Raw genomic sequence first — 20,309 nt, 5'->3', positions numbered from 1 at the left:
GTGGAATGTTTCCGACATTCTCAGCAGTTTTTGGCATGCTATAAAGACACCCATCTACAAATCGTATAGATTTGACGACTCTCATGGACCCACCAGCATAGATTTTAAGAAGACAAAACATTTTCCAATATAGTTAAAGCTCTATTGTGACTCTCTAACTCCATTTTCTTTTCCCTCTTAAATTGGATATATTGTTCCCATGCATGTTATTTCATTTTACAACTTATGTATGACTAAAAAGATGTACACTAGTGCTCTGTGTGGTGTTTTCAGTTTACATTAATGGCATCATGCATACATAAAGTTCTGAAGTTTATATTTCTACATTAAACGTGTTGAGAAGCATAGACTTGGTTTTTTATTTAATATCATTGTACATATAATCTCTTGTTAAATGAATTAATCACAGTTTATTTCATCATTGTCTTACTGAAGGACTCCTTACCTTGTTCACACCACACCAGCCACACTGACTTTGTTTACTCAAACATGCAAATGGTGTTCATGTCTCAAGGCCTTCGCACTTCCTGTTCCCTCCACCTGGAAAGCTCTTGCCCCAGATTCTACATGGCTCACTCTCTCTCCTTGCCTCTGTACAAAAGACACCTTCCCTAACCAGCCTGCAAACATAGCTCCCCTTCCCCACTCAGTCACTTTCTCCTCCTCTTATTCTGCTGCATTTCTTCTCATGGCACTTACCACACCAACATAGAATAGATCTAGTTATCTGTCAGCCAACCTGCCTGTTGTTCTAGCATGTGAACATCATGAGACTGGGAGCCTTGCCCGTCTTGTCCACTCCTGTAGACTCAGTGTTTACATCAGCATCTGGCACATGCTGGGTGCTCAGTATATATCAGATGAATAAGTGAATGAGTGAACAATGACTGAATGAATGAACCAAGGTTGCTTACATTTTCTTCAGTTATAAGCAAATCTTCAGTGAACACCCTTGGGACACATGTGAGTGCCTCTCTGGGGAGATTCCCAGAATGGAATTGCCGGGGATGGCCCTCCTGCAAGCACTTTGTCAAGTGTAAATCTCCATACAGAAGAAAAAGACTATTTGGGGAAAGGAGGAAGTTAGTCTCTTTAATCTGTGAAGATGCTTATTTCTGATGGGAGGCAGCATGCAGCCATTCCTCCTGCTGTTTGTTCAATGTGCAACAGAGCTTCTCACCTCTCCGCCTACCCAGACCGCACCTCTGTTAAACCCCAGCTCTCCTCATCTGTTCCCTTAGACACTCTCAGAGTGGGACACCTGACATTCCCCATCTACATAAACTTCCTCTAAAGCACTCTTGACCGTGATGAGGATAGTGATTGGTTTTATTGTGTCAGAGATGAGTATTTTACTGGATTCTTCTCTCAACTACTCACAGAACCCCATGGTGCCATTATTATCCCTGTATTACAGGTGAGAAAATGGTGGCAGAGAAAGGTTAAGTAATTTGCCCAAAGTCACACAGTTAAGAGGTGGTAGAGCAGGGACTGGAACCCAGGCTCAGAACCTGTGCTAATAATGGTACTACTGATAACGTGGACTTCAGACTGCACAGTGTTCTGTGCTAGACTGTGCAACATGCTTTATGTTCTATCTGTCATTTAATCTCCACAGCCGAGTTGTAGGAGTAGGAGCTATTGTTTCCCTTCTGATGAAGTTCAAGGCACCAAGAGGTAGAATAACTTGCCTGACGCGGCACTTCCAGAAAGAGAGAGCTCCAGAATTTGAATTATTTTCTCCCTGGCCCCAGAGCATTGTCTTTATCCATAGTGCTGTACTTTTCCAGTGTAATTCCAAGGGACTTGCCCAACCTGTCCTGGAACACATCACTCACTCATTCCTTCCTTCAGGGGAAGCTTCAATAGAAAGATGGCCACACCCCAGCCTCTTGCCTCTGGTCTTTAGGGCACTCTCTTATCTTGACAACTATATGAGCTCTTGCAGGACAGATCTGGTCATACATCTATGTCATAAATTTATTTACATCATCTGAGCAGCAGTCTGTTATCCTCGGCCTTGCTTTGTGTCCCATCAGTAAAACACTTCATTACAATTATTCTCCCTAGGGATATGGAGCAAAGTAGAAGGACAGGTCACCATAGAATCTCCAAGAACATATGTGTTCAGAAAACAACACTTCTGCCAACAAATGATGCTGTTGCCCGCATTAGGGCACATGTCCCCTCCTGAGAATCACTCATTTGCAGCATTTGGTACAGGACAAATGCACAGAGGCCATGCAGGAAAGATGTGTTCACTCACATTCAGACTCTGCTGGCACCCCCAGTGAGTACCAAGGGTCTGGTCTTTCTCTGGGAGCTCTTGGTTGAGCTATCTAATTCTTCCTCTAGCCCTGTAAGGCACAACCTATCCCATTTTGCAGATGAGAAAATGGCAGCTCAAAGGACTTAAAGTAATGAATTCTAACTGTGTTGTCATTGGTAAATTTTGAAGGTTTGCTGTTGATTATTTCCAAAAGATCGTATTAAAATTTTCAATTTTTAGAGGAATTATACCATACTGAAAGATAAAAATCAAGAAATGTTTAAACTTTTTAATAACCTAGGTTCTTAAAAACCATTTTATACCAGCTTTCTCTGTCTCTGAGGAATCTTAAGATACTTAACATTTCCCCATAGTTAATAGAAGTTATAAATTTCCATGCCTTTTTTCCGACATTAAGGTTTTTTATTAGCAGATAATACTTTTACATATTATGGAGTACATAGTGATGTTTTGATACATATCACGTGTAGTGATCAGATCTGGGTAATTAGCATAGCTATCATCTCAAACATCTATCACTTCTTTGTGTCAGGAACATTCAATACTCTCCGTCTAGCTATTTGACACTATATTATATATTATTGTTAACTATAGTCATCCTACTGTGGTATAGAACACTAGAACTTATTCCTTCTATCCAGCTGTAATTTTGTATCTTTTAATAAGTCTCTTCCTATCACCTTCTTCCCCCTACCCTTCCCAGCCTCTTGTATCCTCTGCTCTACTTTTTACTCCTATGAGATCAATTTATTTAGTTTCCACATATGAGTGAGAACATGCTGTGTTTAACTTTCTCTTCCTGAAATAACATTATGTTATTTCACTTAACATAATGTCCTCCAGTCCTATCCATGTTGCCATGAATGACAGAACTTCATTCTTTTTCATGGCTGACTGGTATTTCATGGTGTATATATACCATATTTTTTGTATTGCATCTGTATTTTAAAATTATTCTTTTTGGGGGTTAAACTTTATTAAGGTATAATTTACAAAGAGTATGTTGCATCCATTTTATGTGTACAGTTCAACAGGTTTTGACAAATATATACAATCATATAACCACTACCACAATCAAGATATAGAACATTTCCAACTTCTTGAGAAGTTTCGTTGTGCCCCTTTGCTGTCAGTCCCACTGCTGGCTCCATGTAAACAATGAGCTGCTTTTTGTCAATGTAGATTAATTTTGCTTCTGTTAATATTTCATGTAAGTGGAATAATACAATTGTAATTTTAATTTAAATATTTTATTTAGCATAACATTTTTGAGGTTCATTCATGTCATTTATATCAGCAGTTCCTTTTTTTCCTTTTTGAGACAGGGTCTCCTTCTATTGCCCAGGCTGTTGTGCAGTGGCACAATCATAGCTCACTGCCATTTCGAACTCCTGGTCTCAAGCAATCCTCCTGCTTCAGCCTCCCAAGTAGCTGGGACTACAGATACATGCCACCACACCCAGTTAATTTTTGTATTTTTAGTAGATATGAGGTTTTGTCATGTTGCCCAGGCTGGTCTTGAAGTCCTGGATTCAAGTGATCCACCCACCTCAGTCTCCCAAAGTGCTGCATTTACAGACATGAGCCACCAAACCCTGCCAGCAGTTCCTTTTTATTGTTGAATAATAGTCCATTTGTGCATACAATTTAATTTGTTTACCGATTCACCTGCTGATGGACATTTGATCAGTTTCCAGTGTTTTGGCTGTTATGAACAAAATTGCTGTAAGTTTTCTTGTGCCATCTTTTTATTTTTCTTAAAAAGAAATATTCCATAGGGACTTGCAAACAGAAGCCATGTCTGTGTCTTGGGCAGCGGTGAGACAAGATAGTGGATCTCTATGCCTCATGTACAAGTCTTTGTGTAGATATGTCGTTTCTGTTTAGTTCCATACCTGACAATGGAATTACTGTATTGTATGGCAACCAGTATATATTTAACTTTGTAAGGATTCACCAAACTGTTTTTACTAGCAACATATGAGAGACCCAGTTGCTCCACATCATTACCAGCACTGTGTATTGTCAGTCTTTTTAATATTAGCCATTCTTGTATATACCACATCTTTTATCCCTTCATCTGTTGTTGAACACTTAGGTTAATTCCATATCTTGGCTGCTATGAATATTGCTGCAATAAACATGGGGGTGCAGATGTCTTTTCGGTATAATGATTTCCTTTCATTTGGATAAATTCCCAGTAGTGGGACTGCTGAATCACATGGTAGTTCTATTTGTAGTTTGGTGAGGGACCACCACACTGTTCTCCATAGTGGCTCTACTAATTACATCCCCACCAATAGTGTGTGAGAGTTCCCGTTTCTCTGAATCCTCATCAGCATTTGTTATTTTTTGTTCTTTTGAAAATAGCCATGCTACTTGGGGTGAGATGATACCTCATTGTGGTTTTGATTTGCATTTCTCTAATGATTAGTAATTTGAACATTTTTTCACATATTCATTGGCCATGTGTGTATGTCTTTTTTAAAATTTTTATGGGTATATAATAGCTGTATATATTTAAGGAGTACATGAGATATTTTGACACAGGCATGTAATGCATAATAATCACGTCATGAAAATGGAGATCCATCCCCTTAAGCATTTATCCTCAAAATTAGACTGTCTTACAATCTAATTTTATGATTTTAATTCTCTTAAAATATACAATTAAATTATTATTGACTATAGTCACCCTGTTGTGCTATCAAATACTGGGTCTTATCCATTCTAACGATTTTTTTTTACCCGTTAACCATCTTCATCTCCCTCTCCACCTCCCACTACCCTTCCTTCCTAGCCTCTAGTAACCATCCTTCTACACTCTATCTCCATGAGTTCAACTGTTTTGATTTTTACATCCCACAAATAAGTGAGAACATGCAATGTTTGTCTTTCTGTGCCTGACTTATTCACAATGGAGTACTACTGTTCAGCCATAAGAAAGGATGAGATCCAGTCATTTGTATGTCTTCTTTTAAATGTCTTTTCAGATCATTTACCCATTTTTTAATTGGATTGTTTGGTTTTTTGCTGTTGCTTCAGTTCCTTGTATATTCTGAATATTAGCTCATTGTCTGATTAATAGTCTGCCAATATTTTCTCCCATTCTGTAGGTTGTCTTTTCACTCTGTCAGTTGTTTCCTTTATTGTGAAGAAGCTGTTAATTTCATTGCATTTATTTATTTTTGCTTTTGTTGCCTGTGCTTTTGAGGCCTTATTTATAAAATCCTTTTTCAGACCAATGTCCAGAAGCATTTCCCTTATGTTTTCTTCTAACAGTTTTAATACTTTAGGTCTCACGTTTAGTTCTTTGATCCATTTTGAGATGATTTTTGTGTAGGGTGAGAGGTGGAAGTCTAGTTTCATACTTCTGTATATAGATATCCAGTTTTCTCGGCCCCATTTGTGGAAAGGACTGTCTTTTCTCCAGTGAGTGTTCTTGGCACCTTAATCAAAAATCAGTTAGCTGTAGATATATGGATTAAATTGGGGGTTTTCTACTCTGCTCCACTGGTTTATGTGTCTGTTTTTATGCCAGTACCATGCTGTTTTGGTTACAACAGCTTTGTAGTATATTTTGAAGTCTGATAATATAATGCCTCTAGTTTTGTTCTTTTTGATCAGGATTGCTTTGGCTATTCGGGATCATTTGTGGTTCCATACAAATCTTAGGAATTTCTTTCTACTTCAGTGAAGAATTTCATTGGTATTTTGATAGGGATTGCATTGAACCTGTAGATTGCTTTGGGTAGTATCTGTTGATTTTCTTGTTGTTGTTGTTGTTGTTGTTGTTGTTGTTGTTGTTGGGAGAAGTCTCACTCTTGTCCCCCAGGCTTGAGTGCAATGACTCGATCTCTGCTCATTGCAACCTCCACCCGCCAGGTTCAAATGATTCTCCTGCTTCTGCCACCCAAGTAGCTGGGATTAAGGCACCTGCCACCATGTCCAGCTAATTTTTATATTTTTTAGTAGAGACGGGGTTTTACCATGTTGGTCAGGCTGGTCTCAAACTCCTGACCTCAAGTGATCTACCTGCCTCGGCCTCCCAGAGTACTGGGATTACAGGCATGAGCCACCGCACCTGGCCTGCCATTGATTTTTTAAAAGCTTTGGTATTTTAAGAGATTATCATGCTTAAGTTTGTGAAACTATACAGAGCTAAGAATCTTTGTGTAATCATCCTCAGGGATCTCAGGGATAACTTGGAATGTTTTTTGTTGTTGTTGTTTTGTTTTGTTTTGTTTTTTGTTTTGAGATAGGGTCTGGCTTCATTGCCCAGGCTGGAGAGCAGTGGTGCAATCTTGGCACCTTGCAACCTCTGCATCCTGGGCTCAATCTATCCCCCTACCTTAGCCTCTGGAGTAGCTGGGACTACAGGAATGTGCCACTGTGCCTAATTTTTGTATTTTTTGTAGAGATGCAGTTTTGCCATGGTGCCCAGTCTGGTCTTGAACTCCTGGGCTCAAGCAATTTGACTGACTCGGCCTCCAAACTGCTGGGATTATAGGCGTAAGCTACTGAGTCTGGCCAACTTGGAGTCTTTTAAAAAATAAGTCAGGGAAATCAAGCATGGACAACTCTGGACAGTTCCAAGTTGGAAAGCTTTTCCCTATAAATCTCATCACCAGGAGAGCATGTCCCTTTCTTCCTAAGCCACCACTCGCACACACCTACTGAAGCTTAGAAGAAGCAGTTTGATTATGAGAGAAAATGCCTGGGACAGAAAGCAGGTAGATTCTGGTTTCTCACACATTTGTGGGAATGATGAAGAACCCATGACCTGTGGGACACAGGCAGTCCAGCCATGCCCAAGATGCCTTTGACCTGGCTTTCCATTCCATCTCCTGACTTACCTAGCACTCTTTGAACAGATTAGTCTGGCAGCACTGTTGGTTAGGGCCCTGGTCTGTTTTGTCACTTCTATACGTCTAACACAGTGCCTGGCACATAGTGGGCCCTCAATACATAGTGAAAGAATGAAAGAATGAGTGAGTGAACAAATGAATGCGTCCATGCACAGACGCAGGATTCCACCCTGTCTTCTATTTCAGCAGCATGCTGACATAAAGATTCTTCTGATCTAGCCTTGCCTGCAGTTGTGCATGTTTAGTCGGAAACCAGACACCTGAGCATGGGCCAGGGAGTTGTACACTTGGCCAGTCCACTCGGGGTGCTGCGGTCCTCACAGCCCGTTCCCCGCACCTCTGCCCATGAGCCACATGCATCCTGTGAGTTTCCTCTGAGCCATAAGTTTTTAAATAAATGCAATAAAATCAGTAATATCAAATGAAGATAATCATGACTGAGCCTTTCCTGGAAGCCCCAAGGAAGAGCTTCCAGAAAAGCTCTCTACATTAATTCTAAGTCAAATCATAATTGAAAACACATTACTACTTTTTCCTGGCAGAAAGTAAATTTATTTTTAAAATTTTATTTTTAATTGACAAACAATAATTGTATATATTTATGGGGTACAATGTGATATTTTGATATATATACATTATGGAATAATTAAATCAAGCTAGTTAACATATCTATCTCACACATGTTATCATTTTTGTATGTGACATAAAGCACATTACTTTTTAAGGAAAAGTTTTCTGCTTTCCAAATCGGCCTGTGGTTTTACAGATTATTCCCCACGATTTACTATTGTCTTCCACCTCCCTGCAGCTCCAGGCTGGTGCCCTAATTCCACTCTGAGACTTAAGTAAGCTGAGGCATTCTATTTTAAGTTCATTAAAATACTTTGGAATGCTGTAGAATTTTGGTATAAGCAGTGAATGGAGAACTCATCCGATGATGCACTTGAAGTCTTCTCGGGCTGTCTAGAACTTAGAACATGATATTAGGACTCTTGGTTGCAAATAATAAAAACTCAACTCAAAAAGGCTTGAACAAACAAGAGAAAATATTGGCTTATATAATGGTAAAGTCCAGGGATTGACTTTAAGCTTGAGTAGATACAGGTGTTCTAAGTATATCAACAAAATCCTGTCCCTCCCGATTGTCAGATCTGCTTTTGAACCTCTAGGCTTTCATTCTGCCATGGAGCCAGCCCTGCAGAAAGAGGGCATTTGTTACCAAGATCTCCAGTAGAAGCTCCCAGCTCAACCCCAATGGCAAGTGTGAGTCATGAGACCATCAACACTAGTGCCAGGAGTGGTACCCAGCCTTCCAGAACCACATAGACTAAGTTGGAGAGGGAGGGAGGAGTGTCCCAAAAGGAAAAGAAATGTCCCTTTTAGAAGAATGAGGGGCACAGTAACAACTGTCCTCCACTGATACCATGTGGACCCTTCCAGCTGCAGAGCTGAGCCTTTCTGGTGACCATCTGCTCAGAGAGCAGGGCAGTGTGTGGAAGAAGGAGGCTGGAGAAGATTTCTCTTCTGCAGTTGCATTTCTTTTGTGCTTTTAAAGATATCAAATAAATCATAGGCCCAGAGGGTGTGATTTCCAGAAGCAAGGCTTTCTGTATTTCCTTTCTTTTCCGTTACATTATTCTAAATTCTGAAAATAGCTTTATCAGTGTTTTTTTAAATAAAAATGACAGATGCTTCTTATAATAAATTAAAATTCTATAGTAAAATAAATTGGAGAGAGAGAGTCTCTATTCATGCTGGGTGCCTGTGAATAGTACTCGTGCATGATTGCAAGCTCCCAGTTTTTAATCCCTGCTCAAGAGTTTGCTCCTTTGGGCAAGGAACTCACTCTTTCTGCATGTTGATTTATGCACCTATGAAAGAGAGGACTCATCATTTTAGAGCTATTAGAAGAAATTATCAAGCCCTGTTCTGATGCCAGGCACCTTATTGTTTATGTTATATAATTTAATCTTCAAAACAGCCTGATAAGGTGGTTACTGTCATCATCCCCATCTTATAGATGAAGAAACTGAGGCTTAGAGGGATTAAGTCATGTGTTCAAGACCACACTTGTAGTAAATGCCAGGACCTGGGCCACTTCACCAGCACCCGCACCCATGTGCCTACCACTGCACTGTACTCTGCAAGAATTAAATAAGCTGATGCAAGGAAAACTTTTGGCAGACAGAGCAAGCACTCAAAACATTGTGCTCATTTTTTCATAACAGTGATAATGATTATATGATGAAGTTTTATGTGAAAGAAATTACACATTTGGTATATTGTGTTAGATAAGTGCTTTTTCTCCCTCAATGAGGAAGATAAACCTCTCAATTTCAATTTCAGTTTTTCAACCAAACCAGAGGGGAGAAGATAATGCTTGCCTTCTGCCCTTTCATTCTCCTTCCTGAGCTGCATTTGGGGACCAGAAGTGGGCTTTGCCATGGACAAGTTGGCGACTCTTTCAGGGGTTTCTCTTTAATGTGAGGCCACTTTGAGAGGGACTTTAGAATCTCACACCCTGGGTGGGAAGTGTAAATTGGTGCAAGCTTTCTGAAAAAGTCGCATCTTTGAACCTGGCTGCTTTACTTTTAGGATCCACAACTATGGATATGTGAAATTGTTTAGCTGGCAGCATATCCATCACAGAACCGTTTTTAATGCAGAAGAAATGGGAAGGATTCAAGGTTCAAAGATTGGAGATCAGTTATATAAAGCTTGCTGTGTCCATACTATGGAGAACTCTGAGGTGACTGAAGATGTCATGGGAGACTTCAACAACATTACAGTCAATCAGGAATACTAAGTGGAAAAAAGTTATAAAACAATGTCTGTCCATCACGTACTGGATTTTATCAAGTGACTACTAGGTGCACTTTAGTGGTCTAGGCACATGGGATACAGGAGTGGGAAAAAAATCTGTCTTCCTTGAGCCTATGTCCTTGAGCCTATAGATAACAAACAAATTAATAATTAATTGTCAATATGTTGATATAGTGATTATTGTTATAATTACTTAATCATAGACAATTACATATCACTAAATAGGTACAAAGAAGTATTCTATAAAAATATAAGGAATGAAAATCAGAGTAAGAGGACAGACATGTTGGCGTGGTGGTGGCATTTTTGCAAGGGTCGTCAGGGAAGGCCTCCCAAGAGAAGTGATATTTGCACAGAGGCCTGAATGAAGTGTTGGATTGAGCCTGAGACTATCTGTGGAGAACTGTATTATAGGCAGAGGGAACAGCAAGATCAAAGCCAGTGTGAGTATGTTTGTTAAAAGATAGTGTGAACATTGTATGTACTGAAAGACACGTGTGCTCAGGAAAACCCATTTGTGGCTTTTTCTCTTCATTGAAGTCACTAACCATTTAAAAGGGGCACCTCCCCACTGCCACCATCACTGTTTCCTGGCCATTCCAGGTGGCTGCCCTGCTGCTGCCCCACAGCCCCTGTCTGCTAAACTTTGTGGGAAGAGGGAGCACGTCCTTTCTGTGAAAAAATTTGGTCTCTCAGAGCTGCTCTGGCCCTGGAGCCCCTTCAGCACCAACCAGCTTTAGACTGACCTCTTGGTCCCTGCCTTCTCTGTGTGCCTGCATGAATACACACATACAAATGCACATACACATGCATGCACACACATACACATGAGCACATGCACATTTGCATGCATGTATGCACACACACACCCCCCACCATGAGTTCCAGGACCCCTCCCAATCTCTATGTAGGCTGATTATAAACCACCTTGCATGGAAGTCGAAAAGAACACTCATCTAATGTCAGGTTCCAGTAGTATTGGGGTAGTTTTCTGAATCTTCTTTTGCTTGTTTTTATTTCAGTTTTTGTAATAATACATGTACTTGGTTAAAATAAATTCAGCCAGTAAAAGATATTAAAAGGATTTCATATCCCCAACTCCTTACCAAGTCCCAGGCCCCCAGGGAATCACATTTAAACATTTCTGGGGGCTACCACAATAATCCTAAATAATATGTTTATCTTGCTGTTTATTGATCAGTCAGCTTTAGACTTTTATGAATAGTTCACTTTTTCCTATCTCCTTACCTTCCCCTTGGAAGTTTTATTAAAACTTTTATTATATGCTGGTGACCTTTATGACTTTAGCGTATCGAAACCATTATCTTTGGTATGTATACCTTACACAGTCTGTCTTGACTGCATTCTGTAAGATTTTGACTCCATTCTGCAAGATGGGGAAATTAGCATCTCTGAACTACCCTCGTCATTCCTCTTTCTCTTTACAGCCAGGCTTCTATCAGGCTGTCAATGATTTTTAATTTTTCTTTCAATAACAAATGCAAATGTCTTGACAGTGTGATCCTTTTATGCTTTGTCTATAAACAGGGTGAAAACTAAGTAGTTTCTAAATTATATAAATATTATCTTCTAGAGACCAAAGTCATGACTTGAAATTCATGGAGAGAAAAAAAAAAAACTTATTCTTGGCTGTAACACGTGGGCTCCTTGAAGAAAAATGGGTCATCATATTTCTTCTTCCACTCAATTAGTTTACAAAATCATACAACTTTTCATTTGCTTCATAGTTAGACCATATTTTCTTGAGCTCTTTTTGGTTTTGATTTTGATTTTCCCAAAGCTTCTAATGGCCCTTCCTTATTCTTGTTGACAAAAGAAAGATGTGGCTCCTTCGTCACCATTTCTCTTCATCCATGTAGATTCTTGATTATATACTTATTGAATGCCCCATTTTGGCTGCCTACCTTCCAGATCTGCTGCACAATCCTGGGACTTCTCTCCATTGTACTCCTGGGACAGTTTCCTTCTTTTTAGAATCCAAGATCCTCTTTTGTGGATGGCTTTTGGTTCTCCTGGAATACACCTTGAGAATTTTCTTTTCCAGAAAGCAATCTTACATATCTGCAAATGTCTTTATTTTGCCCTCTTGTGATGATGGATTGGCTGAACATAGAAGTCTAAGTTCATGCCATTTATTCTTAGAAAATTTATGCTCTACTGTCTTCTAACATTCATTGTTATTGACTACAAATTTTAGCATCATTATTTTTATCCTTTTGCAAAATATTATTTTTTTCTGTGTGAAGCCCCTAAGTTCTCCTTATCTTTGAGGATCTGAATTTTCATGAAGATGTAGCAAGGTAGGTTTGTCTGCTTTATTTTGTTTTATGTTCCATTTATTGTTTGGGCAATTGGTAGGCCCTCTTAACCTAAAGACTTTTCCCTTTCTTAGCTTGGGGAAATTTTCTTCTATTATGTCTTTGATTTTATCCCCCTCTCTTTCATTTTCTCTTTTCTTCCTTTTTGGAATTCTGTTAGATGCTGGACCTCCTGAATTGAACCCCCATGTCTGTTTTCTCTTGTATATTCCATATTTTTGCCTTCTTACTGTACATTCTAGAAAATTTATGTTGGTTTTAACTTTTAGATCTTCTACTAAATTTTCTATTGATCCTGTTTTCTATTTCCAATAAGTTGTTGCTTATCTTCTACATATATTTCACATCACCCTAGCCTGTTGCACGGATGCAGTATCTTTTCAAACTATTATGGACATTAATTAGAGTTTAAATTACTTTCAGTACCCTGAGTTATCTTTTTTTGTCCTTTGTTACTTGTTGTTAGTTTATCTTGGCTCTTTCTTCTTATGCCATTGGATTGTTGCAAATGGCTGGTGATTTTTTGTCATCTATTCATATTTTTGAAAAAAGGACTTGGTGAATAAAGGTAACCAACATGGGCCTCCTCTGCCATTGGGTAGATAAGTATTCCCAATAGACCTCTCTTTTGGAAAGAGTTTAGGGCTGAAAGGTGGAGGTGCTTACCAAGAGCTCCAAGTTTCTGAGTTAAGCAGGCAATTGACAGGCTTTGCTTTGGTATACATGGATGACATCTGATGGGCAGGCATGTAGGGGCTCCCCCAATGCCAAACAAGACAGGCTTCTTCTGTATTAGTCCATTTATGTTGCTAGGAAGGAATACTTGGGGCAGGGTAATTTATAAAGAAAAGAGGTTTGTTTGGCTCATGGTTCTGTAGGCATTACAAGAAGATGCCAGCATCTGCTTCTGGTAAAAACCTCAGGAACTTTTACTTATAGCAGAAGGCAAGGGGGCCTGTGTGTCACATGGTGAGAGAGGGAGCAAGAGAGAAGGAGGGTTGTCACACTCTTTTCAACAACCAGCTCTCAAGTGAACTAATAGAGTGAGAACTCATTACGACAGGGAAGGCAGCAATCCATTCATGAGGGATATGCCTCCAAAGCCCAAACACCTTCCACCAGGCCCACTTCTAGCATTGGGGATCACAGGTTAACATGAGATTTGCAACTGGGACAAATATCCAAACTCTATAGCTTCACTGTAAGGTGTTAATCTCCATATTGAAGTCTTAAATCTAAAGTAGATTGTTCAACTTCAAAAGAGAACCACTTTATCTTTTGGGCCTAAGACCAATCATCCTCAGACCAATTGCCCATTTGTTATGGAGTAGGGATGGGGGACCAAAAGACCTCATTATTGTCTACACAACCATTAAATTACCTTTGTGAGTACTGTCATAATCCAAGGCTGCTCTCTGAATCAACCAACTCAAAATTGGGCCTTCCAGTTAGAGTCCAAGCTCTTCCATCTGTTCTGAAAGACACTGTTCTTTGTTACCTTTAGGCTATCATTGTCAAAATCTCTGATTTTGCTCTCACCCCGATTCTTTCCTTGTATAGATTGTTTTTTATCTTTGGATATCTTCTCACGTTTCACTGGGGTCTGGAAAAGAAGAGCCACTAAATGTGGAATTGTCCTTCCATTGAATTGGAAGCCTTTATATTCCTGTTGCTTTTCTGAATTTTCTAAAATGAGTGTGTATTATTACATTTATAATAAGAAAAATAAGAAAAACAGCTGTTTTCAAAATGGAAAGGCTTTAGAAATTTGTTCTCATCAGGCATAAAAGAGAAGAATTCCTTTTTTTTTTTTTTTTTTTTTCAGATGGAATCTCACTCTGTCACCTAGGCTGGAGTGCAGCGGTGCTGTGGTGCTGTCTTGGCTCACTGCAACCTCCACCTACTAGGTTCAACTGATTTTCCTGCCTCAGCCTCCCAAGTAGCTGGGATTACAGGCATGTGCAACCACGCCCAGCTGGTTTTTGTATTTTTAGTAGAAATGGAGTTTTGCCATGTTGGCCAGGCTGGTCTCAAACTCCTGACCTCAAATGATCCACCTGCCTCGGCCTTCCTAAGTGCTGGGATTACAGGCGTGAGCCACAGCACCCGGCCTGGATCTTGCCAATGTTTTATACCAACCATTGTAGCATTAACCAGGAAACTACTTTCTCACAGTGCTTCAATCTGAATGAGGAAGAGGCTAGAGAATTTTGCTATCTTCCTTGTGCTTTTTATTTTTGCAAGATGAATTAGAAATGTTGTTAATACAGTAAGAATATTAAATATAAAGCCTACTATTAAATGCCCTGAAACTTTGTGGTTTAAAATGTCAAGCATTTATTGGTTTGCTCTTTGGAGTGACTTAGTGGATGGTTCTCCTGGTCGCACCTAAGGTCACTCATTTGTCTCCAAACTATTGGCCGATGGCTTCTTTCACCTGTCTGGGAGTTAGCTGGCTACTGGCTGGGGCAAGAGGGATGATTGGGCCAAGTGTTTCTCATCACACAACAGGCAAGCTTGGGCTTACTCACGTGATAAAGATTGTGGGATTCCCAAGAGCAGCAAGAGAGGAAACTGCAGGGCTCAGCATTCACACGACATCACTTTCATCATTTTCTGCGGTCAGAGAAAGTCACAAGGCCAGCGCAGATTCAAGGGGAATAAACTTCACATCTTGATGGATGGAGCTGTGAAGCATTGTAGCAGTTTTGCAATTCACCATTTAGTAATTCTAATTTTCTGTTATCTAATTCTGTTTTCCTCAGGCTTCTGAGGGCCCAGTCTCTGGAATGGTTCTACAATAATGTGAAGAGCCGCTTCAAGCGCTTTGGCAGTGCCAAGGTTCTGAAGAACCTGTACAGGAAGCACCGGCTGGAGAGTGGTGCGTGCTTCGACATTCTAGGTACTCTCACTTCCTGCCACTCTAGGAGTCTTTGGTGGGCTGGTGGGTAGAAGGCCTGGCTCAGGGGCCCTGAACACTGGAGCACACTCACCTGGGACAGATAAATTTGCTTAACTATCCGGCACTAGTGAGAAGCAGAAATAGAAGGACGGATGCCAGAGACTCTGCTAAGTTTTGACTCTTTTGGTTCCAGCATCCCCACTGGGCTAGAGCTTATAAGTTAGAAGCTGTGAACACCAAGTACTTCTACAAATTGTGATTATTTTAATTTCAGATCAAAAATTAGGTATTCTTGATCATCATCCCTTAATGATTAAAACGTTGGAAAGTCATTTGCCCTTGGCTACAGAGAGACTACAACTGTCCCTGGAGGGCATGCCCTCCACCTTCCTTTCTTCTTACTCCAAAATTCTGTTCGTATGGCCCAGAAGCTGATGTGGTGGGAGAGTGAGAAAAGTGTCCGCTTCCTCCCAGGAAACTTGAAGGATGAATTTTTTTTTTACCTGTGCTGTTTTTATACAGTTGAGACAACCAAGTTCATTGGAATGAGAAATTATATTCTTTAGTCCTATTAGATCAGCCAGTAGAAAAGAATGGTAGTCAGAATATGGACAGCATGCCTTCCAAAAAGTCTGTTTCTTTCTATCTAGTGGCAGGTTTTTTTTTTATCACTTGGCTAACACAGGTAAATGCTTTTTATCCATGAGAAACAAGGAAGAAATCTAATTTGGAGCTTTTTCACCATCATTATTTTACGTCGTTTTCTCAATAGAGTCTTTGGTTGTGTCTTACCTAAAAATATGCCAGCCACTTAGATAATGGGGGAAATAGAATGGAGGCACTAAACATGGAGAATCATTAGGGTCTTCTGTTGTCATTATTAGAATCTCTGTCTTTCAAACTGCTCAGGAAAGCTATAGCTAAGAGAGCAGTGCTAAAGGTTTCCACATACTATGTTTATCACCATTTCACCAATTTCTCTAAAAGCTCTGTAGGAATGGAGGCAAAGAAGAAATAAAGCTTAAAAGTCATACTGTTAGCAGTTTTTCAACCCAGAGAGAGATCTGAAGAAGGTCCATGAATAGAATCGGCTCACTCATTTGCATCCCATCCTCCTTTCCTCTCTTGTACATCCTCGGGTATGCTGAATATGCCCCTTTAAATGTCAACAAATTCAGATCTCGTAGGTGTTCTTTACCACTTAATGCACATTGAGGAATAAAGCAAACATGTGGAAAACCCTGTAGAATAGAGCAGAATTTTTATTTCCTTCCCTTTCTCTCTAAGTCTCCACAAGTGGAGAAGGCAGGCATGAATCGCAAGTGGGCTAGTATTGCAGGGCTTTGAAATTTACAAGGATCAGTTTCAAAGGAGAATTCTTTGCTAAGAATAAATATCTGCCCTGATTGAAGCAGCTTTAGGTGCTGGGCCCTCTGTGATTCACCACTTTCTTCATCTGAGCCTCAATCACAGCACTTATCACATATCACATTGCATTCAGGATTACACAGCTGCCTCTCCTGCCAGACTGTGATATGCAGGTGGTAGCTTGTTTATCTGTGTTCTCAAAGCATGGCTCAAGGCCTGGCACATCTTATATCCTCATTATTGTACTAGTTCAACCTTAAAAGCATTTTATGCGGCCAGGCATGGTGGCTTATGCTTGTAATCCCAATATTTTGGGAGGCTGAGTCAGGAGGATCACTTGAGACCAGGAGTTCAAGACCAGCATGGGCAACATAGCATGATCCTGTCTCTAAAAAAAAAAAAATTAAATTAGCCAGATGTGGTGGCATGCACCTGTCCTTTGAGCTACTTGGGAGACTGAGGTGGGAAGATCACTTGAGCCCAGGAGGTTGAGGCTGCAGTGAGCCATGATTGTGCCACTGCACTCCAGCCTGGGTGACAGAGAAAGACCCTGTCCAAAAACAAAGCATTTTATGGATACCAAGCCGCTTCATAGAAATGAGAGAATCAGTTGCTTTAATACTATTCATATCTCCATTTAAGTGAAGATTTCTTTTGGAGAAACATGAAGACAGGCAGACAGGAGACAATTTATGAGATGGTACTCAAATATAGAAAGCCATGGTCATAAAACAACGAGATCTATTCTACAAGCTCCATAGGAAATTTAGTTACACTTCAAGTAGGAAGAAATCTTCCAGGGCTTAAGTAGCCTCCTGGTTGTGAGAGATGACTCAAGGGCCATTCATTAGCTTTTGCTTGTTACTCAATACCCTTTGTAGGTTTATCATCTGCCATCCTCAATTCATGACTACACATTAGAATCAGCGAGGGTACTTTGAAAAAAAACCTTCCAATACCCCAAATCATTGTCCACCCCCCATTAATTACTGCTGAATTTCTGGAGGTGGAATCCAGTATACATATTTTTTAAAGTTGCCTGTATTATTCTAAGGTACAGCCAAGACTGAGAACAAGAGCCTCAGCTAGAACTCAGAGTAATTAGTTCAGCAGTGTTCTTCCAACTCTATCTAATGGTACTTCTTTTCAGAATTTTAATTGTCAGAACATGATATGCAAAATCTGCATTGCACAAGGCATGTGCTATGCTCCAGGACTCTTCGTGTAAAACTCCTTTCACCTACAGAACGTCTTCATTATGCGGACCACTGTAGTTTGCCATAAGACCACTCAATTCAGGTCGGGCACGGTGGCTCACACCTGTAATCCAGCACTTTGGGAGGCTGAGGCGGGCAGATCACGAGGTCAGGAGATCGAGACTATCCTGGCCAACATGGCGAAACCCCGTCTCTACTAAAGTACAAAAAAATTAGCCCAGCGTGGTGGCACTCGCCTGTACTCCCAGCCACTTGGGAGGCTGAGGCAGGGGAATCGCTTGAACCTAGGAGGCAGAGGTTGTAGTGAGCCAAGATTGCGCCGCTGCACTCCAGCCTGGCAACAGAGCGAGACTCCATCTCATAAATAAATAAATAAATAAATAAATTCATTGAAGATTGCTTCAATCCACACAATCTCACATATCACCCATCACATACACACCTTGTAGTGCCATCAGTTCCTCAGCAGTGCTCCCAAGCTAACCTTACTCCTTCTCCTGCAGCTCACAGCAGGTGACCAGATTAGCCCTAAAAGAATTCTTATTTGTTTTATCAGACAAATCTAAGATGTATTCATTTATTCAGCAAATATTTACTGAACACCTACTATGTGCCCATCTGGCTTAAGATGTTAGAAGTGAAGAAATGAGCAAGACCCTGCCATTTCAGAGCCAAACTCTAGTGGAGAAGTCAGATGAGTAAATACATTTATAAATGAAATAATGTCCAAAGGTAACGAGTGCTCACATGGCTTCTCTGATAGACCCAGCATGACTTTTTTTTAAATTTAATTTTATTTTAAGTTCCGGGATACATCTGCGGGACGTGCGGGTTTGTTACATAAGTAAACATGTGCCATGGTGGTTTTCTGCACCTATCAACCGACCACCTAGGTATAAGCCCCACAGGTATTAGCTATTTATCCTGATGCTCTCCCTCCCCCTGCCACCTTGATAGGCCCCAGTATGCATTGTTCCCCCTGCTGTGTCCATGTGTTGTCACTGTTCAGCTCCCATTTATAAGTGAGAACAGAGAACACAATCTGACATTTTTAACAGTTATCCTAAAAGAAGCACTACATGAAAAAGGTAAAAGTTGCCATTATTAATATACTTAATCTTCAGACAATTGGATAAATAATATATGCTTTTATTTAGTGTTAGATAAATAAATGGGAAAAATAAACCTTGCTTTTATTATCATTCTATATCTAATTTTGACATGATTCTTAAAGAGTTCTATTGCTTCGTCTGGGATTTGATGGACAAATGTGGTTTTCTAAAAATGCTGAGCCACATGAAATTAGAGTTTCCGCCAACTCATGAAAAATAGTGGCTTCATGTCTTCTGGCTGTTTAGCTCATGCTTTCCAGAACAATTCAGCCCCTTTCTGCCCTTGAAAGAAAATCACATCATCCTAAATGACACCAACGCTCCCACCTCCAAATTTAAAAGGGAAACAGAAAGAGAGGTGTTTTACTAGAAGATTTAAAGTCATATAAAACTAGGGCTTGTCCTCTGGTGAGGTCAGTCTTCCAAAGACTTTTTCACATCTCCCTTCCCCTTATGTTTCCCATGGCCCTCCCCATCCTCTCAGCAGGCAACCTCAAATCTTCCCTCCTATGGCCTACAGGGCATGCCAGGCAGGGACTTGCCCCTGCATGCAGCTGCAGTGGGAGTGCTGTCTGCCTTCTCTGTTGCCTCCCGCTCCCCCTTGGTCTTGCATCTTGATATCCCTCTCACCTTCCAGGAAAGTCTAAAGGTCACTTCTTGCTTATTCAATCTCTGTCTTTACTGGGATTTATAAACACACCCAAGTCTCTCCTGTTTTCTAAACCCCTCCTTGACTGCATTTTCCTCCACTCATTGTCCTGCCATCCTCTTTCCCATCACAGGTCAACTTAAAAAAGTAAGCATTCAGGGCTTCCATTGTCTGCCCTTCCTCAGTCTACACTCACCTTCTCCCCCTTCCAAGCTATTCTCCACACAGCAGCCACAGTGCACTTTTAGAGGCACAGATCTTACCAGGTCGTCTCTGTGAAACCTTTAAGGGCTTCACATGGTGGTTGGGATAAAGATCCAAACACTGATGTGGCCACCATGACCTGCATGGCCTGTGTCCCCAGGTCACCTCACCAGAGCTGCTTTTTCTCTCTGCAGCCCTGCCATGCTGACTCTCATTTAGGCCTTCAGATACACCCTTTCCTCCCAGGACCAGTCTCTGTGCAAGCTGTTTGCTGTGCCTTGTATGTTCTCCCACTCCCTACACCCTTTGGCTGATTCTTCACTGCTTAGGTCCATCTTCCCTGCTGAACACTTTCAGTGGGCTGTGAACCGTCCCATCAAAGCACTTAACCTATCTATAATTTCATATGTATTTTTACAAGTATTTGATTAATGAATTTCCCACATGAGAATCTCATGCTTGTCAGGGTGGGGTGGAGGCAGGTTTAGCTTTGCTTATCAGTGTGCCCCTAATACCTAGGCTGAAGCCAGGCACCTA

The 20,309-nt window shown here is 40.6% G+C and overlaps 1 protein-coding gene across 8 annotated transcripts in view; it reads left to right on the top strand.

Moving 5' to 3' along the window:
- MYRIP (myosin VIIA and Rab interacting protein) overlaps positions 1-20,309 on the top strand; it is a 404,653-nt gene that overhangs the window by 290,011 nt on the left and 94,333 nt on the right. For all 8 annotated transcript variants that reach the window (XM_031662842.1, XM_031662839.1, XM_031662841.1 and 5 more), the window contains one exon: positions 15,086-15,222. In XM_031662842.1, coding sequence (XP_031518702.1) covers positions 15,086-15,222 — 137 coding nt within the window. The remainder of the gene's footprint in view (positions 1-15,085; positions 15,223-20,309) is intronic.

The sequence above is a fragment of the Papio anubis genome, chromosome 2, assembly GCF_008728515.1.
Source record: "Papio anubis isolate 15944 chromosome 2, Panubis1.0, whole genome shotgun sequence".
In the NCBI taxonomy this organism is placed as follows: Eukaryota; Metazoa; Chordata; class Mammalia; order Primates; family Cercopithecidae; genus Papio; species Papio anubis.
Note: the sequence above shows the minus strand (reverse complement) of the source record. Positions and strands in the feature narration are given on the sequence as shown.